This window comes from Penicilliopsis zonata (genome assembly GCF_001890105.1).
Source record: "Penicilliopsis zonata CBS 506.65 unplaced genomic scaffold ASPZOscaffold_1, whole genome shotgun sequence".
Taxonomy (NCBI): Eukaryota; Fungi; Ascomycota; class Eurotiomycetes; order Eurotiales; family Aspergillaceae; genus Penicilliopsis; species Penicilliopsis zonata.
In genome coordinates, this window is record NW_019208911.1 from 3,211,353 (window position 1) to 3,234,814 (window position 23,462).

The 23,462-nt window shown below is 52.9% G+C and overlaps 8 protein-coding genes across 8 annotated transcripts in view; 3 read left to right on the forward strand and 5 right to left on the reverse strand.

The window, feature by feature from the left end:
* The first annotated feature begins 22 nt into the window (after positions 1 to 22).
* Positions 23 to 1,543, forward strand: ASPZODRAFT_156537 (hypothetical protein). Its single transcript, XM_022726271.1, has 6 exons — positions 23 to 141; positions 259 to 271; positions 435 to 564; positions 632 to 788; positions 843 to 946; positions 1,009 to 1,543. Exons 1-6 carry the CDS (start codon positions 125 to 127, stop codon positions 1,086 to 1,088), a joined length of 501 nt encoding a protein of 166 aa, XP_022586220.1. The 5' UTR covers positions 23 to 124; the 3' UTR covers positions 1,089 to 1,543.
* A 178-nt stretch (positions 1,544 to 1,721) lies between these two features.
* On the reverse strand, positions 1,722 to 3,063 carry ASPZODRAFT_127833 (hypothetical protein). The gene is made up of 2 exons (XM_022721850.1): positions 2,635 to 3,063; positions 1,722 to 2,574 (listed from the first exon to the last, which is right to left on the reverse strand). The coding sequence occupies exons 1-2, from the start codon at positions 2,993 to 2,995 to the stop codon at positions 1,850 to 1,852; spliced, it is 1,086 nt and encodes a 361-aa protein (XP_022586221.1). The 5' UTR covers positions 2,996 to 3,063; the 3' UTR covers positions 1,722 to 1,849.
* Positions 3,064 to 3,866: 803 nt separating this feature from the next.
* ASPZODRAFT_148945 (hypothetical protein) lies at positions 3,867 to 5,202 on the reverse strand (the record flags this gene model as incomplete). Its single annotated transcript, XM_022725437.1, has 5 exons — positions 3,867 to 4,208; positions 4,275 to 4,533; positions 4,595 to 4,758; positions 4,815 to 4,999; positions 5,070 to 5,202. 5 exons carry the CDS (start codon positions 5,200 to 5,202, stop codon positions 3,867 to 3,869), a joined length of 1,083 nt encoding a protein of 360 aa, XP_022586222.1.
* Positions 5,203 to 8,558: 3,356 nt separating this feature from the next.
* On the reverse strand, positions 8,559 to 10,130 carry ASPZODRAFT_127836 (hypothetical protein). Its single transcript, XM_022721851.1, has 2 exons — positions 8,935 to 10,130; positions 8,559 to 8,873 (listed from the first exon to the last, which is right to left on the reverse strand). The coding sequence occupies exons 1-2, from the start codon at positions 10,079 to 10,081 to the stop codon at positions 8,641 to 8,643; spliced, it is 1,380 nt and encodes a 459-aa protein (XP_022586223.1). The 5' UTR covers positions 10,082 to 10,130; the 3' UTR covers positions 8,559 to 8,640.
* A 485-nt stretch (positions 10,131 to 10,615) lies between these two features.
* Positions 10,616 to 13,431, forward strand: ASPZODRAFT_88397 (hypothetical protein). The gene is made up of 6 exons (XM_022730327.1): positions 10,616 to 10,810; positions 10,870 to 11,060; positions 11,122 to 11,648; positions 11,707 to 12,805; positions 12,889 to 13,289; positions 13,339 to 13,431. The coding sequence occupies exons 1-6, from the start codon at positions 10,788 to 10,790 to the stop codon at positions 13,414 to 13,416; spliced, it is 2,319 nt and encodes a 772-aa protein (XP_022586224.1). The 5' UTR covers positions 10,616 to 10,787; the 3' UTR covers positions 13,417 to 13,431.
* Positions 13,432 to 13,551: 120 nt separating this feature from the next.
* Positions 13,552 to 14,781, reverse strand: ASPZODRAFT_138785 (hypothetical protein; the record flags this gene model as incomplete). Its single annotated transcript, XM_022724490.1, has 1 exon — positions 13,552 to 14,781. One exon carries the CDS (start codon positions 14,779 to 14,781, stop codon positions 13,552 to 13,554), a length of 1,230 nt encoding a protein of 409 aa, XP_022586225.1.
* A 1,594-nt stretch (positions 14,782 to 16,375) lies between these two features.
* Positions 16,376 to 18,793, forward strand: ASPZODRAFT_138786 (hypothetical protein; the record flags this gene model as incomplete). The annotated part of the gene is made up of 4 exons (XM_022724491.1): positions 16,376 to 16,833; positions 16,902 to 16,929; positions 16,995 to 17,468; positions 17,534 to 18,793. 4 exons carry the CDS (start codon positions 16,376 to 16,378, stop codon positions 18,791 to 18,793), a joined length of 2,220 nt encoding a protein of 739 aa, XP_022586226.1.
* A 33-nt stretch (positions 18,794 to 18,826) lies between these two features.
* ASPZODRAFT_163514 (hypothetical protein) overlaps positions 18,827 to 23,462 on the reverse strand; it is a gene marked incomplete at its 5' end in the record, with an annotated part of 4,997 nt that continues 361 nt past the window's right edge. The window contains 6 exons of the mRNA XM_022726627.1: positions 18,827 to 19,407; positions 19,456 to 21,404; positions 21,465 to 22,777; positions 22,834 to 22,975; positions 23,037 to 23,077; positions 23,117 to 23,365. Of these exons, the coding sequence (XP_022586227.1) occupies positions 19,127 to 19,407; positions 19,456 to 21,404; positions 21,465 to 22,777; positions 22,834 to 22,975; positions 23,037 to 23,077; positions 23,117 to 23,365 (3,975 nt within the window). The 3' untranslated portion in view covers positions 18,827 to 19,126. The remainder of the gene's footprint in view (positions 19,408 to 19,455; positions 21,405 to 21,464; positions 22,778 to 22,833; positions 22,976 to 23,036; positions 23,078 to 23,116; positions 23,366 to 23,462) is intronic.

The following is a 23,462-nucleotide window of genomic DNA, read 5'->3' on the forward strand; positions in this document are numbered from 1 at the left end:
AACCATCAGGGTAGCTGCACACTATCACGACGGTCACCTCTCGACCTTGCCATCCTCCCCAGTCGCTCTTCAGCCCCAGTTCTCTCTCTTCTAGTCATCTGAGTGCGACTCTCAATCTGCCAAAATGTCTTCCGATCTCTGGTATGTCTAGCACCGCGGACACCTTGTCAGCCTGATGTTTCCATCTTCAGTCCCCAATTATGATATGGATCAAGTGTCGATCGCAATGCTAACCGATTCTTTTCTATTTTCTTAAAGCCCCGTGTACGCGGTAAGTCTCAGTCTCAGACTCCGTTCTTGTTCCTCGACGACGAACCCGCCCATCGGCGTGTCCGGGCTCCCCCCCTACCCCCCCCTACTTGACCGATAATCAAGACTTCACTGTTCAACCGAAGAAAGCCGCTTGATCGTAACTGACCACCGAAACTGTATAGCCCTTCTTCGGTGCTCTGGGTTGTGCCTCTGCGATCATTTTTACCTGCTTCGGAGCTGCCTATGGAACCGCCAAGGCCGGTGTTGGTGTCTGCTCGATGGCCGTTCTCCGGCCTGACCTGATTGTCAAGAGTATGTTTTTTTTCCCTAGCTCTGTTTTTCTCCCAGAGACCAAGAGATATTAATATACGGTCCTTAGACATCGTTCCCATCGTCATGGCGGGTATCGTTGCCATTTACGGTCTGGTCGTTTCCGTCCTGATCGCCAATGACCTCAAGCAGCAGCTGTCGCTGTACACGGGTTTCATCCAGCTGGGTGCTGGTCTTGCCGTCGGTCTTGCCGGTCTTGCCGCTGGGTATGTTGAAGTGATGCCTCTTGAGTGGACTGTTTTATGAAACTAATCGAATAGCTTTGCCATCGGTATTGTCGGTGACGCCGGTGTCCGTGGAACTGCCCAACAACCCAGACTCTACGTCGGCATGATTCTTATCCTCATTTTCGCTGAAGTCCTGGGTAAGTGATGCATTGATGGAAACCAAGTGGATTCACTAATACTAATTATAACCTTTCCACAGGTCTTTACGGCTTGATCGTTGCTCTGCTCATGAACTCCCGCGCCGGTGAATCCACCTGCTCCGCCGTCAGCTCGTTTTAAAGCGCAGTTCGCTGCTAAGAGTCAGTGTCGTTCATCCCCACCGGTATCCAGCCCCCCCTGGGCCGTGAGGCTCCCATTTCCTCTGCGATGGCAGTCAGTTCAATTCCGCTCATTCGGCTTCTTGTAACATCAATCATATACTGAAGTCGGATGGTTGGGAAGGGGGGAACGCGCTTCTTCTTTCTTTGTCATATCTGCCTCTTTTCTTCTTTTCTTTTTGGACTACTCAATAAATATGGAACGACAACAACAAACGGTTATAATCCCCGTGGTCTGGACCGGATTGTAAACTAGGTGACGGGGGGGGGGTGTTGAAAGTGGAGGTTAGATGTGCGAGTGATGGATTGATTGGTGAGATGTGGTCGAGTGCGTTTTGAAGCTGAACTAAACTGTACTTTATGGAGTTGATCCATATCCTGATGTTTTTTGTTACTGTCTGGCTAGTTTATAGATGTTTCGGAGTCATGCATACTGTAACTTCTGTAACTCTTACTTGTATAGACTAAGGAGTACATAGATAGTACCTACACCTTTTATCTACTACCACTGATAAATGCTGAAACTAAAACTTCTGATAAATTCTATTATGCATGAAGAGGAAGACTGAGGGTAGGAAACAAAAAAGAACATGAGGTATTCAACTGCGATGATTCCTTATCCAGGCCTGTATGCATAGTATGGATGAGTAGGTGGGTGATGGCAAGAAAGGGGAGGGAAAAATAAGAAACAAATAGAGGAGAGAGATGAGGCAGATCCCAGATTTATGCCTTGTCGAGTTTCCGACGCAAGGTGCGTGTTCTGCGCAGGAGTTTCTTGAACTTGTGCTTCTTCATCTTTAACCGGCGGCGGCGCTTGGTGCTCATGGCGTGCATGGTCAGGTTATTGCGCACACGCTCGATATACGTGCGGCCGGAGGGCGGGGTCTGGTCCAGGTCCAGGTCGAGGATGGCCTCGGTGGCGGGGTCTTCGAGCTGGTTGTGCACAAAGGGCGTGGTGTGTGCCTCGTACGTCTTGCGGCCGTCCGAATGGGTTGACTCGCGGATGGTGAGCACGGTCGAGTAGCTCGAGGTGTGTCGGGAAACGTCTTCCTCGGCGTCTAGCAACCGCTTGGCCGAAGCAGCCTCGTCCATCGGCACGGGAGCCGGCGGCGGGTGGAACGGCCGCAACCGCCGGGCGTACTCCTCGATAGACATCTTCATCTCCTCCATGTTCATCATTCCTTCCACGGCGCCCGTCTCGGCGTCCACCCGGTTGACAGTATGGGGCCCCAGCTCCTCCTGTTCTCCCATCGGGTGATGGACGGTGGCGGCGTTCTCCATTGTGTTCACGGCAGACGAGAGAGTGAAGATGACCTCATCGGTTTCCGCGCGGGCCGGTTTCCGCGCAGAGAAGATGGCGTTGAAGGCTTCCGCGCTCGACGTTGGGGGGACGGTACTGGAGATCGACATGGGGCGGTGAATCGAGAAGAATGAGGCAATATGAACGTCTCGTCGGTAGTTAGCAAAGAAAATTTTTTTTCCTTAATCTGAGAAAGTTGTTTTCCTACCGTGAGGTTGAACATGCTGCGTAGACGGCACACTCGGCAGATTGGCAAACGCGGCATTCTGGTTCGACTTTGACGATCCATGACGGCCATTGCCATCCTTTCCCCTCCGGCGAGCGGCCTTGCCCTCACGTTTGTCGCCCGCGGGTCCAACGCTCTTAGTAGCTGCCTGCGGATCAATCCGTCTCGGCCCATCGCTGGGCGGCACAGGCGGTTTCGAAGAGGAGGAGGAGTACCGGCGCTGATGCACCCGGCGAGTCGCGCCGAGCACGGCGCTTGACGAAGAAGCAATGCTAATGCTCTGGGACGGGGCCCAGGCGGACCCGGCCAGAGGCACCGCACGGCGAATAGACGAACTGAGCATGATGTTGTGTGGTCGGGTGTGGCAGTCTTGCCCCCAACTCTTGGAGTGGACGAGTGTTGAGGGAGTTCGAAGCTGTCAAAGAGGTGCGGCCGCTTTCAAAGAGGCGAAATCAAGGTCGAGCGTCGGCGCTACTGATCATGCGGACGCCGGCTTAGGTAATCATCAGACCACCCAAGCATCAAAGGCCATTGAAAGAAATATTAACATATACGGAGTAGGTATAAAACTACCAACGTTCGAAGAGATTTCTTATGTAAAGTACATCTGGATTATATACCGTCGTAGCGAAGCTATCTAGACATGAGATGCAACGAAAAAGAAAAAGATCAGACGATCGAGTATCATAGACAGCCGACAGGTTAACGAGACTCGTGAGCGGAGTGGCATCCGCATGCAGGAATGGAGACATGCGAGCCTTGGTCATGACAAAATAGAAATTAAACAAAACAAGAGCCAGGGAGGAGGGGGGGGGAAAGGAGGAGAAATATCAAAAGAAGAGAAGCCGCCGCCAAAACGAACAGACAGAGCAACAAGAAGACCCATTTTATGCAAGAAAAAAAAAGGGACTGGTGATGTAGCAGAGAGCCAACCGCGACCTCCTGTATCATGACGCCTGGCAAACAATCAGAAGATATATAAACCAGAAGAAAGAAGAAGAAGAAAAAGAAGAAAAAGTAGAGATTGAAGAAAACGAAGCGAAAAGACGCACGCTTCAAAAAGCCCTCCCCCCCAGTATAAAACGCTAGACCAGAAGATAATTATAATGGCAGGAAAAAAAAAAGAATAAAAAGGAGGCAGGAGGAGGAGAATTAGAGTCTGAATGCTATCAGCGACTGGCCTCAACAAAATGGGAACTCCTCTTCGTGGTCATTTACAAAATCAACGTGTGCAGGTTCTTTTGGATGATCATGTCTTGTACCGAATCCATCGTTGCCTTGAGCAAGGTGGTGTCGGTGGCATTCGTGTAATGAATGTAGATCTCGCGATCTGGGATTCGATCGATGCCCCGGAATCGATCCGCGAAATATTTGGCCGCCGCATCGAAATCAGTGTCCGATCCGGCGTAGTCCGGGAAATGTTTGGAGACGGGCGAGACGCCGAGTTTCCCCCTGAAGAGATCAATCTTGTTAAGGAAGAGGATGATAGGTTTGCGCTTGAACCAGTCAACGTTCACCAGGGACTCGAACAGCATCATGGCCTCGTGCATTTGGTTCTAGAAAAGGGAGAGGGGTTAATGCGCTTTGATTCCAGCACCCCAAGTAAACAATTCGCAACTTACAGCATTCTGGTCTTCAACCAGGCACTGGTCATAACCAGACAGCGCAACCATGAATAGAAGACATTGGACGCCTTCGAAACAGTGAATCCACTTTTTTCGCTCTGAGCGCTGGCCACCAACGTCCATCATGCGAAAGTTCATCTGACCTAGCTCAAACAGCGTCTCCGTGATCCCTGTCGTCCGGAGACGGGCTTGTAGCATATCCTGATTATCTGGAAGCCATCCTGGCGTGAAAACGCGATCGAGAGAACTGAAGAAGCTGCGAGGGAAGTCAGCGAGTACTCAAGAGAGTTAAGGCTCCCTAAAAAGGGGGCGCATACTATTGCAGATTATCATGTAGAGCAAACTCGTGACCTCGAGCGACAGCTTTTTGAACACCTTTATCCTCCCACATTTCCTGCATGGCGTCTCGAATCGTGAGGTCCGTAAAGGCGTCATCAATATTTACGTCCGGGTCCGTCTTGTCGATGAGGGTTGCTAACGGCTGGAAGACATATTAACTTCAGTTATGAAAGGGCTCAGGGAAGATAGTCGTCTCACCTTTGTCTTCTCTAGCTCGAAATCGATTTTCTGGGTTCGCATGATTTCCAAGAGGACCTTGAAGGCGATCACCATGTTGGAGTAAATGACCGCCCGCGTTTGTCGGCGCTCATCGTCAGGGAATCCGCCCGCGTGGATGATTCGCATCTGCTTAATGATAGTCGATTTCCCCGATTCTCCAGCACCTGCACCACCAAAAAAAAAAGAACTCCATTAATTCTGTGTAACCATTGGCGGGACAGGTTTGCAACGCACCGAGGAGCAGAATCTTGATTGTTCGATCCAACGTCTTCTTATCAGTTTTGATCACCTTTTCGATCCGTGCATTCTGTTGAACGGCCTCCTTCTCCGCCGGGGTCGCGGCGGATTTGGAGCTCATACACCCCATTGTGCAAGAATGTGAGGGGAACGGGGGGGGAAGCTTGGAGACAGCGGTTGCAAGTAGCTTGAGCGACACCGAAAAGCAATTGCGAGTCGGGATTCAGGTATAGGTGGGACGATTGCGACAAGCGGCCTCCCTTTCCAACAAGCAAGCCCGAGACATGTACTGACGAGAGTTCGGGTGACGTTCTGTCTCTCTGACACCCCACACGTCAAGTGTGATGTTATCGACCTAACCTTGACCGAGGCCAAACCGGGGGGATTTTTTTCCTAATGTTCGCTGAAAATGAAACAGAGAACCCAGTTAGCCAGCCAACCGGTAGGAGAACGAAGGGAAAAAGGACCCTTTCCCGGAGAAGGAGCAGAAAGAGGTAGTAGTTTAATAAGAAGAAGAAGAATGAACTCACATTGATCCACCCCGAAAAATACTCCACTCCCAACCCAAATTCCGTACCCTCAACAGCTCACTCACCTCTCTTTTTCTAGGAAAGCAGAAAACAAGCCCACCAACAGGGAACGCCAGACTCCGGGTCGCAGCTCCAATTAAATCCGGAGAGAGAGAGAGAGAGAGGGAGAGGGAGGGAGAGCTCGTCGTCCAGGTTGCACGAGAAGCGGATTACAGCTGCAGGCCAACCCACCGTCGCACTCCTCGACACATAGAAGGATTCTCGAGAGGAATAGGAGGGAATTGGGCACACACAGGCAGTAAAATTAGGAACAGCAAGAACATCAATAATAGTAATAAGGGTGCATGGCCAGGAACGCAGATCAGCTGAGATGAGAAGGGGCCGGCGGGGAGGAAGAGCAGGGGCTTCTGGGCGCTGTCAACGAGACTCGGGACTGCGAAAAAAGGCACGACAGGCCGCCATCAACAGAAACGGGGCAGAAGGATTCACCGCACTGGCGCTAGCCAGCAAATAAATATTCGAGAATGCCTCTTGGCTTCTCTCGCAGTCGGGGCAGGGGATTGAGCTGGTTGACGGTGGAAGACTTGCGGCGTCTGCGTGGCTCGGGTCCACCCTTCGACAGACGGGATAGAGGAGAGTAGTAGTATACTACATACTATCTAGGTAGTTACCTACGGAGTACATACGGAGTATTGGTTAGTTAGTACGGAGTACGGAGTAGTAAAGTAGAGGTAGTACTAACTGATGAGAGGTGTAGTTACTTAGGTGAACTCCTAGTATTAGTAGTTATGGCTGTAGAATCACAGTAGACTCTACATATTACATATTACAAGTGTAGACTCGTCCTGAGGAGGCAATATCTTGATATCACGTCCTCGAAAGGCATAATACCGGGTGCTATTGCAGGGGAAGGGCCTCTTGCCTGCTCATCCCGCGTCCGCGTTCAGTTCGCCCGGCGAAGACTGGTGCGGCGGCGATACGGAAAATACAGACAATAGCAGTTCACACGGGAAGTATAGAGGGATTCCTTTCCCCCCACCCTGGACCCACGATTGTCTTGAAAGTCTTTCTAGGTGCGACGCCCAGCCATTGACGGGTGGGCCAATAACACCGGTCGCTATCGTCGCCCAAAGTTGTCCGGCCCTCCTGTCTCCTCCACTGCCAGGCACGCAACCATGCAAAGCTACCTCCTATAGAGCCTACTAGAGGCCATGTAGCGCGCCCGGGGTCTTGTCCGTATGTAGCCCGCGCCACGAGGCATGCAATGGCCCCATCAGCGTACAGCGATCGGCCGCTTCTTATGCTTGGACGCAATTCACTAGCGACTTAGTGTGTTGTGTGTGTTTGTGTGTGTGTTTTGGGAGGCTTTTCGGTCCGGATCGCTCGTCTTGACCAGTGCCCAGACAGGGTCCCTGAACCCGCGGGAACCATTTAGTGACACGCCATCTGTCAACTGTAGGAACTGTGTAGTACACAGTACGGAGTAATAGTTTAACGTCTCTTGTGTAACCCTTCCCGGGAGGGCAAATGCTTCTGATCTGCTGTCTATACCTATTGGATCATCACATTATGACTGATGTACCGAGTGCTCATTTCCATCGAGCTCTGCTTGGGGCGTCGGACTCGGGAGACGACGGCATGTGAAGGGTTGGAGGCTTGCGAGGTGGTCAAGCGCCGACCGCAGCTGAAGATGGGAGGATGATTAGAGAAGGTTAACCCATCAATAGCATTCTTAGAGTAGGGGAGACTCACAAGTACTGGTACGGAGTGCCTAGGTAGGGACGGCTGGCTCCTGTCAGACTGCAGATAACTATCAGGGGTGCATGTGTTTTGCATCTGAAAAATAAATTCTCGGTTTCAAAAATAGCAGGAATAATAGCGATCTCCCGCCGAACGGACAATGGACCTGGGCGTAGCCCTGCTCGAGTATCTCGAATATGATCGCGTCGCCCTTGTACTTTGTCAACTGGGCAGGGATTTTTGTTCGCGCCATGACTAGCGTGGGTACTTTGGCTGTACGCATTGCTCATAACTATTCAGTTAACTAATTACTACAGAGTATGTGGTAAGTAACTAGTTCATCTTGTCAAATTATCAGCTTACTCCATAGACTCGTCGATCGCGTTCTTCGGGCTTTGGAGACTGGTAATTCTAACACCAAGCCTTCGCAGTACAGATCAGTTCCTCTAGCACTGCTACACACTACACAGTACATCTTCGTGTCTACTAAATACTAAATAGTACATACACATACTGCATATCACAGATAACTCATCTCGCTAACCACAGATTCAGCTCCAAGGCCTTGTCCAATAGATACGAACACCATGCAAGCTGAACACCCCCTGTCTGTCATTTCTCAACAGTCATGCATCTAGCAAATCATGTCTTCTACCAGATACGAACAAGAACAGACCCTCGCAAGACGCCCCTCGGGTTTCCCCCCTTGAGGAGATCGGACTCCGGCCATCCCTGAAACGGTCGGAGAGATCGACATCGAATCATTTGTACGGTGTCCTACGACGGAGGACAGTGTACACGTTAGATTAACAAGATACAAGGTTCTATACTCTGTACCACTCCTGTTAAGTCGAGGCAGATAACTAATTACCCCGTAATTGTTTACTAGATAGAAGGACTCCGTAACTATATAAGACGTTGCAGAGAATTATCATGTGTTGGGCATTTCTTCACCCCAGACTCTCCCGATGCTCTGTCGATCTTGTTTCACATTTACAACGGCGTGAATGTTTGCCGTGGCGATTGAGTCTCTAAACAGGCATTTCTCCGTGTCTCCCGCGTCCGGAGTTTGAACTCAGGAGTCTGGCCAGGCAAGGAGAGAGGCTGAAGGATTCAGCCTGACAGGTTGGTATTGTGCCCCTTTAGCAAGTAGCGAGTCAGCGACTAGTAGTAGGTAATAGGTAGTTAGTAGCTGTAATGTAATTAGTTACATAGCTACGGACTAAAAAAATCAACCATAGGTACTCCGTAGATAACTAGCCAATTAGTTGGTTAATAGTCCACTAAATGCTACATAGTTACAGAGTACAATTGTTGTCATCCACGATTTCAAGAATGGCCCTCTCCAGCTGAGCCACACAATCCAGCTCTTGGTTCTCCCGTTGGATTTGCACACATTTCTCCTTCATTCCCATGTCTGTCAATGCTCGCTCTACCCCCTCACGAAGAGCATCGACGGTAGGCGTGTCTGTTCGTAGGTTGATAGCGATTCCAGCCCATTCGCCCCGCATCGACACTTCGGCTTTATCTTCTAAAACATGCTTAGCAGAGTGACTTCAAAAGAAGAAGAAATGATAAGGAAAGGAACGTACGCGTGGTTCCTGCTAGAACCATAGGAACTCCATGCATGACACCATGCATGAAACTGCCGTACCCGCCATTCGTGACGAAGACGTCAGTATGGGGCAGCAAGGCGTCGTAGGGGAGGTAATCCACCACTTTGGCGTTGGAGGGTGTTTCGAAATCGTCGGGCAATGTTGCTCCCTTCACACCCAGCACTGCAATTACAAGCAGATCTTCCCGGTCTGCGAATATCTGGAGGGTAGGGATGATTAGAGCCGTATAGTCGTGCTTCACGGTGCCCTGGGTAACGAAAATGACTTTCTTCTTAGTAGTAGTAGTAGTAGTAGTAGTAGTAGTAGTAGTAGTAGTAGCGGGTTGTAGCAATTCTGGAAACCAAGCCGGGAGAGACGACGCATCAACCTCTCTGATGGGTGTGCCTCCGATGAATCTAATCGTCGGGGACAAGTCACTGCGAGGATACTCCAGACTCGGACTGCAGGGCTGCAGAAACAGCTTATGGCCGGTACACCATTCATCGAAGACGGGTTGCGTGATCTTCCGCGTAGCCCCGAGAGCACTGTACGCCTTGTTCGCATACGCCGTCAGCCCGGCCTGGAGGTCCTTGATGGCGTCGTACATGGCGGCATTCCGAGCTCGGCCTTCGGGAGTCGAGTCTGCAGGCAGCCCGGGCCCAAATGGCGCGGTATCAACACTCGAGACAAGCAGCGGGGCTGTTCCAAAGATAATCAGGGGAGGGAATTCGTCGTAGCCTTTCGGTGGCGGGGCCCCGAGAATATATGGCCAGGTGCCCATGTACATCATCTCCTGGAGGATGAGAACCTGCCGGTCTGGATGGGTTTCGCGCAGTCGTTCAAGCACAGAGCAGAGCGACCTCATGCGCACCGGCGTGGTGTCAATGAACCCCCGTTTGAGAGTTGTAATAAGCTGTTCGGGACCGGGAGGGATAGACAGTATTTCTTTGAGGAATTCAGGCGTGTACGGGTTGTCTGTCGGGTGGAAATCGGCGCCCGTTTTGCGAATAGATGCCTCGAATTCATCGCCGCCGATAAATGTGACGCTGTATCCTTGCTTCGTCAGATGGGAGGCGTGTGGGAGGAGGGGATTTGTGTGGCCATGGGCAGTAGGACAGGCAATAACAACAAGCGGTTTGGCCATTTTCTAGTCTAGTCAGGGACGAATACTCAACAGTAGGTATCTGCTGGTGACGGTATCAGTGAAGGGTGTCTCACCTTTATACCCCGCGTAGAGGGAGGGGCATCGCAGTCTACTGTAGTAAGCTTTACGCACCGATTTTCATTCACTCAACATATCTGGCCTGACCGACGTCAGATATGCTGGGTAGTGTGCGAATTATATAGATATATGATACTATTGGCCCTGAATACATATAGGATTTGTTAAACTATAAAAAGACTCTAATTACATCTCACCTGCTAATCTGCTAATAGTAGATGGTGAAAGTGCTTTATAGCCATGGCTGGATATTCGTGGATATTGTCCACCAGATAATCTAAGAGTATATATAAAAGGCCATGTTTCAGATGTAAAATACAGCATAGAGATAGAATCATGGGCTCCAGTTATGTTAATAGTATTTTGTAGTTACCTGATGTCCGTGCTTAGTCATCCGATATCACTGACGCCATTTCCCCATTCCAGGACGTCTCCGGATCTTCGTCTCTCTTGACTGATGGGAATGAGCTGTGATTCTCTGGGATCATTATATATTTTGACTATATTTTGACTATATTTTGACTATATTTTGACTATATAATAATAGGGCTTACATTCGTTTTTCTTTATTTCGTTTCCTGTCCCCGAAGCAAGCTAGCAGCTGGCTGTACTGGCTTCTCGTCTCAACATGACTAGGCAACCCCTAGCTAGGTCGGTACTCTCAGGTATTAGGGACTATGAAGTCCATGCCTCTAATTGATCGGTTTTAGTGATCTACCAAGCTCGGTTGTATCAGAGAAGGACTTTTTGCCTTCTCATCCCTCCCGAAATGTTGCTGTCGGCCCCGGAAGGGAGACGGGCCATTGGTCTCATCGGCGCTGGCGCTCGAGAGTAGGGTACATGGGCTTGTTGTTTCTGGCTGCCCTGCCAATTAAATATTATTTTTGGCCATGTGAAAACAGTAAGAGCTCTTCTTTCACCCACTACACCGTTAATGCTAAATCGTCCTCTCAACATCTCAGACCGCCTCGCCGGAACTAGCCCAAGTTCCCCTCACACGCTGGCTCCATCTATCTGCCAGACACCAGAATGCGTCCATGCAGCTTCCGAGATTCTCTATAATCTGGATCCCAATTATGCCGACATCGACCCTTGCACCGATTTCGACCAATTTGTCTGTGGGGGCTGGAGGGAGCGCCATGATATGCGCTCGGATCAAGGCTCGTTGTTTGCAGGGACTATCATGGCCGAGGAGTCCCAGACAAAGCTTCGTCATATCCTTGAGGCGTCTAAAGCACCGACTGCTTCCTCCAGCAGCTCGGATGATGCCGATAATTTCAACAAGCTGAAGGATGCATACGATGCCTGCATCAATGATGCTACAATCAAGGAACGGGGGAAGAAGCCGGTGGACGACATGTTGGCGAGTCTTGAAAAGATCTACTCGGCGAGCTCTTCCTCTACCAAAGGTCCGACCAAGCACTTGACAGACGCCATTCTGTATTTGATGGAAGGTGGCGTGGAAGCCCTGGTCTCCCCTTACGTTACTGTAAGCCCCACCTCCCCAAACACGGTGCTTAACCAAATATACCTTCTGACACATTCAGCCCGACGATCGCAACCCTGACTCGGTTGCCATTTTCGTCACTCCTCCGCGTGCGATCGGGCTTCCCGCCCGTGAATACTATAATAACACCGAGCTAGTTTCCGAATACGGCACTGTTGTACGAAAGGTCCTAGGCGCGTTCCTTGGAAAAGAAAGCGGGGATCTGGCCAGTGACCTTGTCGCCTTCGAGTCCAAGCTGGCCGATGTGACTCCCGATACCCAAACTCAGGAGGACGTGACTCAGTACTATAATCCCAAGACCCTTAAAGAGACCTCCTCGTTGCTTCCGGAAGTATCGTTTGCCGATATCATCTCTGCTCTGGGACCCTCGAAGTTCAAGACAGACCGTCTGATCGTTGGCTCGCCCTCATATATGAAATCACTTTCTGAGATCTTGGCCACCACTTCTCGAGAGACAGTACAGAATTTCTTCAAGTGGAAGATTATCCAGACGTATGCAGATACCATTGAGCATGCCTCCGTCACGCCCCTTCGGGAGTTTAACAACAAATTAAAGGGCAAGGACCCCCAGGCGAGCGAGGAGCGGTGGCGCAAGTGTATCCGTGTCATGGACGATGACCTCGGCTGGGTACTGAGTCGCTTCTATATTCTTGACTCCTTTTCCGAGGACTCTAAGAAGCTGGGAGACCAGATCGTCTCGGACATCAAGGAGCGCTTCATCTTCACCCTCCAACAGACCTCGTGGATGTCCTCTGAGGTGCGCAAGATGGGCATTCAAAAGGTGGAAAACATTGTCCAGAAGATCGGATATCCGACCAGGAGCCCCAATGTTCAGGATCCCAAGGCTGTCAAAGAGTACTACAAGAGCCTCCCAATCTCCCACGAGACCTTCTTTGAAAACCGAGTGGAGGCGGCCAAGTTCGCTCTGCGGGAGGAATGGTCCAAACTTGGCAAGCCGACCAACCGGGACGAGTGGGAGATGACAGCCCCAACGGTCAACGCCTACTACAACCCTCCAGGAAACGAAATTGTCTTCCCCGCAGGCATCATGCAACCTCCGACCTTCTACGGGCCCTCGGCCCCGCTGTACCTAGCTTATGGAGCCTTTGGGGCGGTCAGTGGACATGAGCTCTCCCACGGTGAGTGAAGAGGGGTGGCACGGCACCCATTCGTGATAATTAGTCACATGAATTAACCTTGCTGACTATACGTTTCTATGAAGCGTTCGACTCGACGGGCCGTCACTACGATGAAACAGGCAACTACACCGACTGGTGGGATTCCGAAACGGTGCAGGCATTCGAGGACCGGGCCCAGTGCTTTGTGGATCAGTATTCCAACTTCACCGTACCGGGGACGGGGTCGGAGCCCCTCCACGTCAACGGGCGGTTGACTCTGGGCGAGAATATCGCCGATGCAGGTGGCCTGGCGGCTGCATTCCATGCATGGAGGAAGCGGGATGAAGCCTCCCCGGATCCGCTGATCCCGGGTCTTTCCACCTTCAGCAAGGAGCAGCTGTTCTTCGTTTCCTACGCGAGCTGGTGGTGCAGCAAGACGACCCGCGAAGCCGCAGAGGAGGCCATCTTCAACGATCCGCATGCCCCGAAGCCGGCCAGAATCATTGTAAGTTTTCATCTATTCGGTATATTCGTGTCTTTGCTAACATAAAAAGGAAACCATGGCCAACTCTCGCGAATTCAAGGACGCTTTCAACTGCCCCAAGCGGGATCCCGTCTGCAAGCTGTGGTAGTGATTAACCCAGTTGACCGGTGGAATACACATTTGGAAGTACACTAGTTATATAGTAAGATTGAAGAGTCCAGAATGAATAGTTTCATAAAAATATCTATAATGTAATCAAGAGTATGAAGGAATCAAAGAAAGACTACAGCTGAGTGAACCACTCGTCGACCATCTGGTCAAAGTCTGGCTCGAACAACCACTGCTGATCGAAGGGAGCTTGGTCTGCGGCAGGATCCCCGCCCTCAGACTCCGGCAGACGGCGGGCGTCGATCTGGCGGTTGAGGTCGAGGACGCGGTCGATGCGGGCCTGGCGGGCAGACTGCCAGAGCAGCAGGGTGCGCGGGAGGGCCTTCTTATCAGAGCGGGCGGTCCGGTCAAGGACAGCGGCGAAGGTGTAGACGTCTTCGAAGCCCTGGTTGATACCCTGCCCCGCGGTTGGGGGGATGGCATGGGCGGCGTCGCCGAGGACGACGACGCGGCAGTGGTGCTCGACGGACATCCAGTGCGGCAGGGCGGGCACGACGTAGAAGGGCCACAGGTTGATGTGGTCGCGGGGGATGTCGGCGACGGCGGTCTGGACGATGGGGGGGAAGTCGGCGGCCCCGTCGCGCAGGAACTCAATACACCAGTCCTTGTTGTTCATGAGATTGGCCCATTCCGCGCGGCTGGCCTGGTCGACCAGCCGTTTCTGGCGGCCGATCAGTACTTCGGAGGCATCGGGCTGTTGCGGGGCGATCACGAACGCGCCGTGCGTCGGGTTGATGATCGTCACGGGCATCTTGTACCCGTCCGGCACTGTGAGGTGGGACATGGGCACCGCGGCCGTCACCCCGATCGCGTTGGTGAACGTCGGCTCCAGGTCGGGATAGAGGTATCGCCGCACGCGCGAGTGGATGCCGTCCGCGCCGACGAGCAGCCGGCCCGTCTGCTCGCTGCCGTCGTCGAACTCCCAGGTGACCTCGGATGCGGTCTCGCGGACGACACGGATGAACTTGCGGTTGTAATGGATTGGGATCTGTCTCTCTGCACACATGGCCAAGAGCTCGTCGATGAGGACGTGGCGGTAAATGCGCAGGCCGTGGTAGCCGTAGCGTTCCTTGTTACCGAACTCGTATGTGTCGAGCGGCTTGTCGTCCGGCGAGCGGAAGTAGAGCAGGTCGAAGTGGTAGCCCTTGTCGGCGATGCGTGAGTAGACACCTAGCGTATCTAGGATGCGCAGGGCGTTGGGAGAGAGCATGATGGCTCCGCCAATGTTGAGTGAGGCTGGACGTGCCTCGTAGATGGTGCAGGGAATGGACTTCTGGTGCAGCGACAGAGCCAAGGCAAGGCCGCAGAGCCCAGCACCGATAATAGCGATCTCGTCGGAAGACATTGTAGTGTATGTGTATGTATAGAGTCCAGATGATTTTAACTGATCTGTGTATGATTCCTTGGTGTTCTGATGGTTGCTTGTTGTAGTCAATGATTGTAGCCATTTGCTGGGACATTTGAAGCTTTTTAAATCTATCTATCCTCAACATCCAGGAAATATGCTTCACGTTTCTCCGCGTCTCCTGCCATAACGATGATCTCCGAGACGGAGATGACGCAGGCGGTACTGCGATCCTTCTGAACAACGGTGTATCTCCGTATTTCCAGTGTGTTTCCCAAGGTTTCCTCGTATTACTGCTGGTGAGAGATATCGCCGTAACCATCTCCGTTGAGTCCGTCACGGATCCGAGGACGGGTCCGTGGTAGAACCCATACGGAAATAGCGAAGATAAACCAGAAAAAAATGAAAAGGAAAGGGAGCACCCCATCGGAAGATAATGAACATAATTAATAGAGAAGGAGATGAAGTATTGGATGCCAAGGATTGACAAATGGACTGGCAGATGTCCTCCTCACTGACTGTATTTTGTTGTCGATAGTGGTTAAAAGCCACTGCAAGTCACATTATTTTCCACGTTGATAGCACTTCTCGTTTTATTTAATCGGCCTCGGAGATAAGAATGAACGCTCTCTTGAGGCTATGTGGAATTGATGAAGCCGAGGGTCCTTGTCAGCGCAGTCGATCTGCCAAAGCTCAGGACTGTCGACGATTCTACGTCCTGCACCATGGTTGAAGACCAGGATCAATCTTTATCATAACCAGCAGGAAAATCCAGTTCTATGGATCTTCTGAAGTCAGCATCAGCACTCTGATAACAACTAGTAGTAAATATCACACGGAATGGGGGACGCAGTGCAGTAACCAACACCACTTTGACCTCTTATCGTCCTTCTAGGCGCCGAAAGCTCTCACTGGGTCAAGATTAGGCACTGACGACTGGACTCTGATTGTACTAGTTTCATAATAGCTGAGTATCCTTCTCTTTGTCACGACTTGTGGTGGCTAATCCTTGTCTCCGCCAGGGGTTGGTCTGGACTTGACTGTCAGCTACTGTCCACCGTCAGCTGAACCGATCTAATAACCAACTATGGAAGAACCCTCATACCTGTGTATCATCGAGAATCAATAATACGATCTCAGATATCGCCATTCTCCAGTCGAGACGTCTCCCTTACAGCCAGGCGGAGGCTGCTGTCCTGGCGCTCCAAATAGCACCCCAGGGCGCAGACTGCAGGGTCCTAGCAAGCCACCGAAGCGTTAGCCATTGACACCCACTGGTTTCCAGAACGTCTGTCTGCCCGACCAGGGTTTCGATTTCCCCTGTGCTGTTGTTGGAGAATGAGGATTGTTGGCTGGCTGGAGGGAGACAAAGAACTGCGGGCGTAATTTTGGCGGCCGGACGGTAATATTACGCGTTTTTTTTACCCAGTGACGCCGTGACTTCCCCAAATTGCTTCAACTTTCAGCTCTCCCTCCACCACCACCACACAGATCCTGACTTGGGGGCACACAGCCTGCTACTCCCTGTCTGGAGCCCGTGAGTGGCCAGTTCCAGCTTGCAGCCCTGCCATGAGAGCTCTTCTGGCCCTCCTCCATGTCTGAGACACTCGCCCCCGGCGTGCCGACGACTGGGGTTGCGATCACCCCGGCATTATACTCGCGGCCAGCGCATTCCCACTCGTGCACGATCTGCCAGCGGCGCAAGGTCAAGTGCGACCGACAGGAGCCCTGCTCCAACTGTGCTCGGGCAGGGTCGGAATGCATCTACCGGGCGCCACGGCCGCCGCGGCGGCGGCGCAGAAAGGTGACGGCTGAAGAGATTCTAGGTAGCCGCTTGCGACGGTATGAGGAGATTTTGAAACAGAACGGGATAGACCCGTCTGTTTATTCACGGAGTGACGCTCCAGCGTCGGGAGGGTCGGACTTGTCCATCAGGACGGCTGAGACCCTTGCTGCCGATGACAGCCAGGAGCGCCTCACGACGCGGACCGATGACCAGTCCAGTACGGGCAGGTTGATTGCAAAGGACGGGAAATCCGTCTATTTGGATAAGTACGTGGATTTTTGCCTGTCGGAGAAGTATCGTACTACTACAGAGTTGGCTGACTGAAACATTCCAGCCATCTATGGGCCAGCGTTAGTAACGAGGTGAGATCGGCATTTCAGTTGTCTAAGACTGCTCCCAGTAACCTGACTGACCGATCTGGGCATAGCTGCAAGATGAAAAGGATGTTCTTCAAGAGCTGTCGGATGCCGAGTCGGACGAGTTTGGGCAGAGTGATTCGGAAGTTGGTCCCGATGCATCCTCGCTGCTCTTTGATCCGCCGTCGCGACGGTCGTTGATTTTGCTGCATCCTAACCCTGTCCATGTCTTTCGATTCTGGCAAACCTTTCTTGAAAATGTACATCCACTCACGAAGATCGTTCACGCCCCGAGCATCCAGCAGCATATCCTCGAGGCGGCCGGGGACCCGAGCAAGATTGGCAGGGACCTAGAGGCCTTGATGTTCTCGATCTATTGCATTTCTCTCATCTCACTTCAAGACGACGAGGTACGGCAGTCTTTTGGCGAGCCGAGATCCACTCTTCTAGCACGGTATAGACGAGGAGCAGAGCTAGCGCTGCAAAACGCTGGGATCCTGCGGACTTCGAATCTCATGGTTCTGCAAGCTTTTATGCTCTACCTGGTACGATCTGGCTTGGCTTCCCTCCCTGGGCTCTGTTGTAATTACTTATTCCATCATTACTGCAGCTTTCGATGCGGTCTCTTATTGATCCCCATACTGTCTGGTCGCTCACCGGAATTGCCGTCCGCATCTCGCAGCGGATCGGTCTGCACAAGGACGGATCCAATATTGGCCTGTCTGTCTTCGAGACGGAGCTGCGGCGGCGCATGTGGCACCAGATGCTCATCATCGATGCGACTGCCGCCCGACAGTCCGGCTCTGGCCACGTCATGTTCATCCCTGCTGCCAACACGAAGGCCCCGCTTAATGTCAACGACAGCGACCTCGATCCTCACATGACCGAACCACCGCGCGAACACAGCGGTCTGACAGAGATGGTCTTCTGCCTGACGCGCATCCAGTTCGGGGAATGGCTACGACAGCAGCCTCAGGGGTCAGGCTTTGACGGCCATTGGAGCTTCCTGGCCAGTCCCAACATCTCCCTCGCGCAGAAGGACGAGGCTATCGACAAGCTGGAGGCGATGCTGGAGGAGAAGATTGTCAACCACTGCGACCCAGCGATTCCGCTGCACTTCATATCAACCGTGCTGGCTCGGTCGGTCGTGTCCATCATGCGACTCAACGCGCACCACCCACGGCGGTACCAGGGGACGGGGAACATGATCGCCCCCGAGGAGCGCGATAAGATCTTCCTCGTGTGCTTGCAGGTGGCCGAGTACGCCATCCTGGTGCACACCACGCCGAGCACGAAGCGCTACTCGTGGCATGCGGACAATCACACTCCCTGGGACGCGCTACTCTTCATCCTCAGCGAGCTGCGCCACCGCTTCCAGGGCAAGGAGGTTGAAAAGGCCTGGTCGCTGATCGACGCCAACTGCGTTCGCCAGTACCAGCAAATGATTGGGCCCTGGGCCAAGCACCCGCTGCACATCGCTGTCCGCAGGCTCATCCTCCACACCTGGAAGGCGCACATCGACGAATGCGCCAAGATCAACATCGCTCCCGTGCCCCGGCCACAGATCATCCCGATCCTACTAGAGCAGCAGACCCGCACGTCGCAGACCGGCTCCGCAGCCGCGTATACGCTGAATGTCCCCCTTGCCCCTGTTTATCCTGCTGCTGCTGCCCCAGTGCTGGACGACCCTGTTCTCGTCGAGGGCCAAGGCATTCAATACTCGCCCGGCGCCATGGCAGATCTGGATCATCTGGACCTGAGCTTGATCGACGGCGTCTCCGATTTCAGGGACAGCCCGATGGACTGGGACCAGTGGGATAACCTGGTGCAGCAGTTCCATCAGTATACGAATGAGTCGTTTGAATATTGATATAGGATGGTTTTTTTTTTTTTTTTCTTTTTTGAGTGATACATCCTACTTGATGTATTAGAAATATGGATGGAGCTTAACAATGTATAGTTCATGTATTACTATCCTATTGTACAGTGGCTTTTTTTTTAAATAGAGGGGGTATAACTATCAATCATATCCTTATAGTACATGTTATGACGGGTAGGATCGGATCCCGCAGGAAAATCGCTCTATATATCAAAAACGTCAAGTTAATCGTTTTCCTCTTGAGTCGCGTTGCAAAGTTACTGTTTCTGTTGTTTTCTTTCTTTCTTTCTTTCTTTCTTTCTTTCTTTCTTCTTCTTTTTTGAATCATGTCTTGTTTCTTTCCGTCAAGTGATACTCTCCCCCCAAATCATCGATCAGATTATTGATCGTCTTAAATGAAACAGGCTTCGTCAGGAAGAGGGTGATGCCCGCGTCGTGCGCGGCCTCCAGGTCCCGCTCGGAGCCGAGCCCCGTCAGGGCGACGATGACGGGACGACGTATTGGATTCTTCTTCTTCTCTTTCTTCTCCTTGGCGTGGTGGTCGTTTTCCAGGGCGCGGATGGCGCGGGAGGCTTCGAGGCCGTTCATGATTGGCATGGTGATGTCTGTCCATTAGTTTGAATAAAATATATTGAAGAGAAGTATTAACTCACCCATGAAGATAAAGTGGTACCCTCCCCGCGCCTGCATCTGTTCCACGGCGTGGACGGCCTCTTTGCCGTTCTGCGCCGTGTGGAGAACGGCCGGGGCTCGTTTCTCGAGGAACGTCGAGAGGAGTTTCAGGTTGATGGGGTTGTCGTCCACAAGGAGGATGCGGAGGGCGTCGGGTGCATTTCTGGAGATGGAGACCCGCTTTCTGCGATCCGGTAGGTGGATGATGGTTGTTGGGTCTGCATCTGGGCTTGTCGAGCGAGAAGTCTGTGACGAGGCGTTGTTGGTGGTGGTGGCGGTAGTGGTAGTGGTGCTGGGCGCGAGTCCTGCTGTTGCTGCTGATGACGAAAAGACAGAGGAAACGCTGGTCCCGTTGCTGTCTCCACTGGATGTACTCTCTTCCTTCTTCGGCGGGGAGTACTGGACCGAGGCGGATCGGGGAGAGGATTCCACTCGCCGACCCACCATGTTGAGGATGTCCTTGGTATTGCCCACAGGTTTCTCGGGGAGGTGGTTTCCTGACCCTCCTCCTCCTCCTCCTCCTCCTCCTCCTCCTCCTCCTGGACTCCCGGTTTTATCATCGTCGTCGTGGTCAAGGGGAGTGACATCCTTGGCGCGGTGGACATATCCATTCTGATGGCCTGGTGATGGTCCCTTGCCGGACATGAGACTCCGAATCATCTTGGCCAACTTGTACGGACCGCACGGCAACACCATCAATTCCACCCGATGCTCCAGGATATCCTGATACCTGTCGACCAAGGTTCGAGCACGGTCCAGTGCCCCGTGGCAGAGCACAAGCAAGGGTGCCGATGGCGACTTGGCAAGGAGGTCTGGCAATTGCGCCTCGTCCAGAACAATCAGGTCAGTCGGCTGGTGCGGAGACCACGCCACTACTTCCAAGCCGTACCACTGCTTCACGTAGGCCTCGACAGTCTGTACAGCGGTTTTCCAATCGTCTTTTCGGCGTTCCGTGTTGTTGTTACGGCTGGCCGCGAGTGCGATTTTCTTATTCGCCAGGTTCTCCCTCACGAATTGTATATCAGCCACGGGGGATGGCGATGTTGCTGTCTCTCTGCCCCGAGAAGAAGGTGGTCGATTGCTCGAGTCCAATGTCGAACTGGGCCGTGTAAGAGGCAGAATGACCTTGACCACCGTCCCGGCTCCGACCTTACTGCGGACCCGGATACTGCCGTTCAACGAATGGACGATACTCCGGACGATCGAGAGGCCCAGCCCCGTTCCCGGGGCGAGGGCGTCCTCCTGTGAGAAGGGTGTGTAGAGGTGCGAACGGAGGTATTCGTCTGTGATGCCTTTGCCCGTGTCCGAGACCGTCAGAACTACGGCATCGGCACCAGCAAGCTCGGTGCCTTGCTGCTGCTGCTGCTGCTCGATCTCTAGTTTCAGATTGATGTGGCCGACCGCAGTGTACTTGAGGGCATTTCCAAAAACGTTCATGACGATCCGACGCACTGCCCCTGGTTCAACGTCAAACACCCAATCATTAGGATCGACCTCCATGGTGACTTCGACCGCGGGTCGGCTGGTGGCCGTCAGATCGCCCTCCGTCGTCTCGGTGTCCTCTGGTTTCGAGGCTCGGCGGTGGGCCAACGAGTACTGGCGGCCAAAGCAGATGCTCTCCACGACCTCCTCTGTGATAGAGGCGACGTCCACGGTGCGCAGGATGTTCAACGAGCGTGGGGTAGTCTTGGGCGTGGCCGTCTGTTCGCCGTCCTTCTGGTTGTTGCGCCACCACTTGGAATCGCGCCGCTTGCGTTCAAAGGCGTTGATCTTGCTGAAATCCAGAATCTGCTCGAATGTGTCCAGCAATGTTTGCCCGCAGGAGTGGATCGTCTCCAGGAGCGACTTGGGCAAGCCCGTGGCTGCTTGATCGGCGGCGAGAAACTCTGAGGCAGCCAAGATGCCGTGGAGGGGGCTACGAAGCTCATGCCTATTCACATTAATAACCCAGAAATACCCATCATTGATTCAAAGTTCTGCAAGAACTCACGATATGCTGCTGAGAAAGTCTCCCTTCCTTCGGTCCGCCTCCAGGCTCTCTAACCGGCTATACTCCACCATCAAAGAAGCCCCGAAACCAATGATGCTCCCAAGCTCGACGGGCGTGCTGAAGATACGCGTCGCAGTGCCGCTCCAGCAGAAACAACCGCCGAACCAGCGAGAGTTGAGAGAATCCCACAGGGGGGCAAACAGGATCCTGGTGGCGGTGGGGAAGTACCGGCGAAGGGCCGAGCCGTAGAGGGAAGCCGCATCAGAGATGCTGGACGTCTTGGAAGTCGGACAAGAAGAGCAAGTCTTCTTCTCGTCGTGGCTTCGGTGGGAATCATCCTCGTCGGTGGTACAACAGTGCCCGTCGTCGTGGAAGTACCATTTCCCACCCCGGGGAAACCGGGCAATGATCTGTTTCATGAAGCGCGGGTCGACCTGCGCGACGGGCTGAGAAGAGGATTCCAGGCTTGTGGTGTCTGAGAAGGGTCTGTGGTGTGTCGACAGGGCCAACACGCCCGCGTGTTTCTGGGTCTGGCTGGAGAAGTGGTCGAACCTCTGGTTGTCGTGTTCTGACGGAGAGGTGTTGTTGGCGTCGATGAGAACCACTCCACCGTCCTCGCCTAGGTCGAGACTCTCTCGCAGGATGTTGACGCCTCGTTTAAAAACCCACTGTCGAGGCATGGACGTCGACTCCTCAGGTTTGGCCGAGCTTTTGTCGTCAAGCTTGCATTGGTCAGTAACCCATTCCGAAGAGGGCGAAGAAGAAGGATCTGTTGGCTGTGAGCTGTTCCTCTCTGGCCTTGGAGCCTGTGAATCCGATATGGGTGTTTCCGTCGGCCGCTCTGAACCGACTACCTGGGGCCGTTGCGAACCAAGAGACCTTGAAACAGTCGGTGACGTCTCGCTTTGAGACTGATTTGATGAGTTTGATGATGAGGAGGAGGATGACAAAGGCGCAACGTCCAGAGAGGAGTCCCCCTGCATAAAGGAGTTAAAGCCGGAGATGAGGCGGGTAAGCCGGTCGGATTCGATGGCCTGGCGAGAGGTATCGAGGTAGTCGACCACCGCCTGGGCCAGGACAGCCAGGTCGTCCTTCTGTTGGGCGGTGATCTGGCGATTGGGCCGCGGGTCGACGACGTAGAAACTCCCGATGTTGATGCCCTTGGGGGTGGAGATGGGCGTGGCGGCGTAGTATCGCCAGTGAGGCACTTGCTGAACGCAGGGCAGCTGGCAGTACACGTCGTGGGCCTGCAGGTCTTCGACGATGAAAAAGGAGGCGTCACCATCTCTCGAGGGCGGTAGGGCAATCGTTTTCTACCAAGGTTAATCCATCTATTTCCTCCTGTTTGAAAAGGTTGTGTCAAGTCTACCTCGCATAACGTGCCAGTCAGCGGTGAATTCGAACATCCCATCCACAGGGAGTCGGTTTCTGCACCGTATAGGGTATTATTGGCCAGGTTCAACGACTGGGTGGCCTCTGCCACGACGTAGAGGGTCTGATGATCTATTACACTGGAACGGTTTAGTTATCCTTGTTTTATGCTAGTACCAGTAAGTAGAAAGTACTTCGTACCTGATCACCGCTCGTTGCATGCCTAGCTTAATGGCCGCCAGCTGCGCAATAGCCGTAAGCACAATGTTCGGGCTACACACCGCCGTGGAAGAGTATCTGTTGTTGTTGTTGCTGCTGCTGCTGCCCCGGTTCCCTCCCCTGCCTGCTGTGCTCTTCCGGGCCGTCAGGAGGGCCGGGTTATCTGGCTGGAAGTAGTGGTAGAGCTCATGGGCACGATGGTCGTCGGCGTGCTGCCTGGCACGAGAGAGATCCGTCATAGTGGCGGTTCCAAGCCCATCTGGGGAAGCTGGTTGGCGTTCACTGCTGGAGAAATGTCGAGAGTCGCCTGCCTAGAGAGGGAAGGGGGGAAGAGAAGCGTTTGTCAAAGCCACAATCACAATCAACCCGAGATCGGAAGATTAAAAGGGAGGGAGGGGGGGAGAAAGG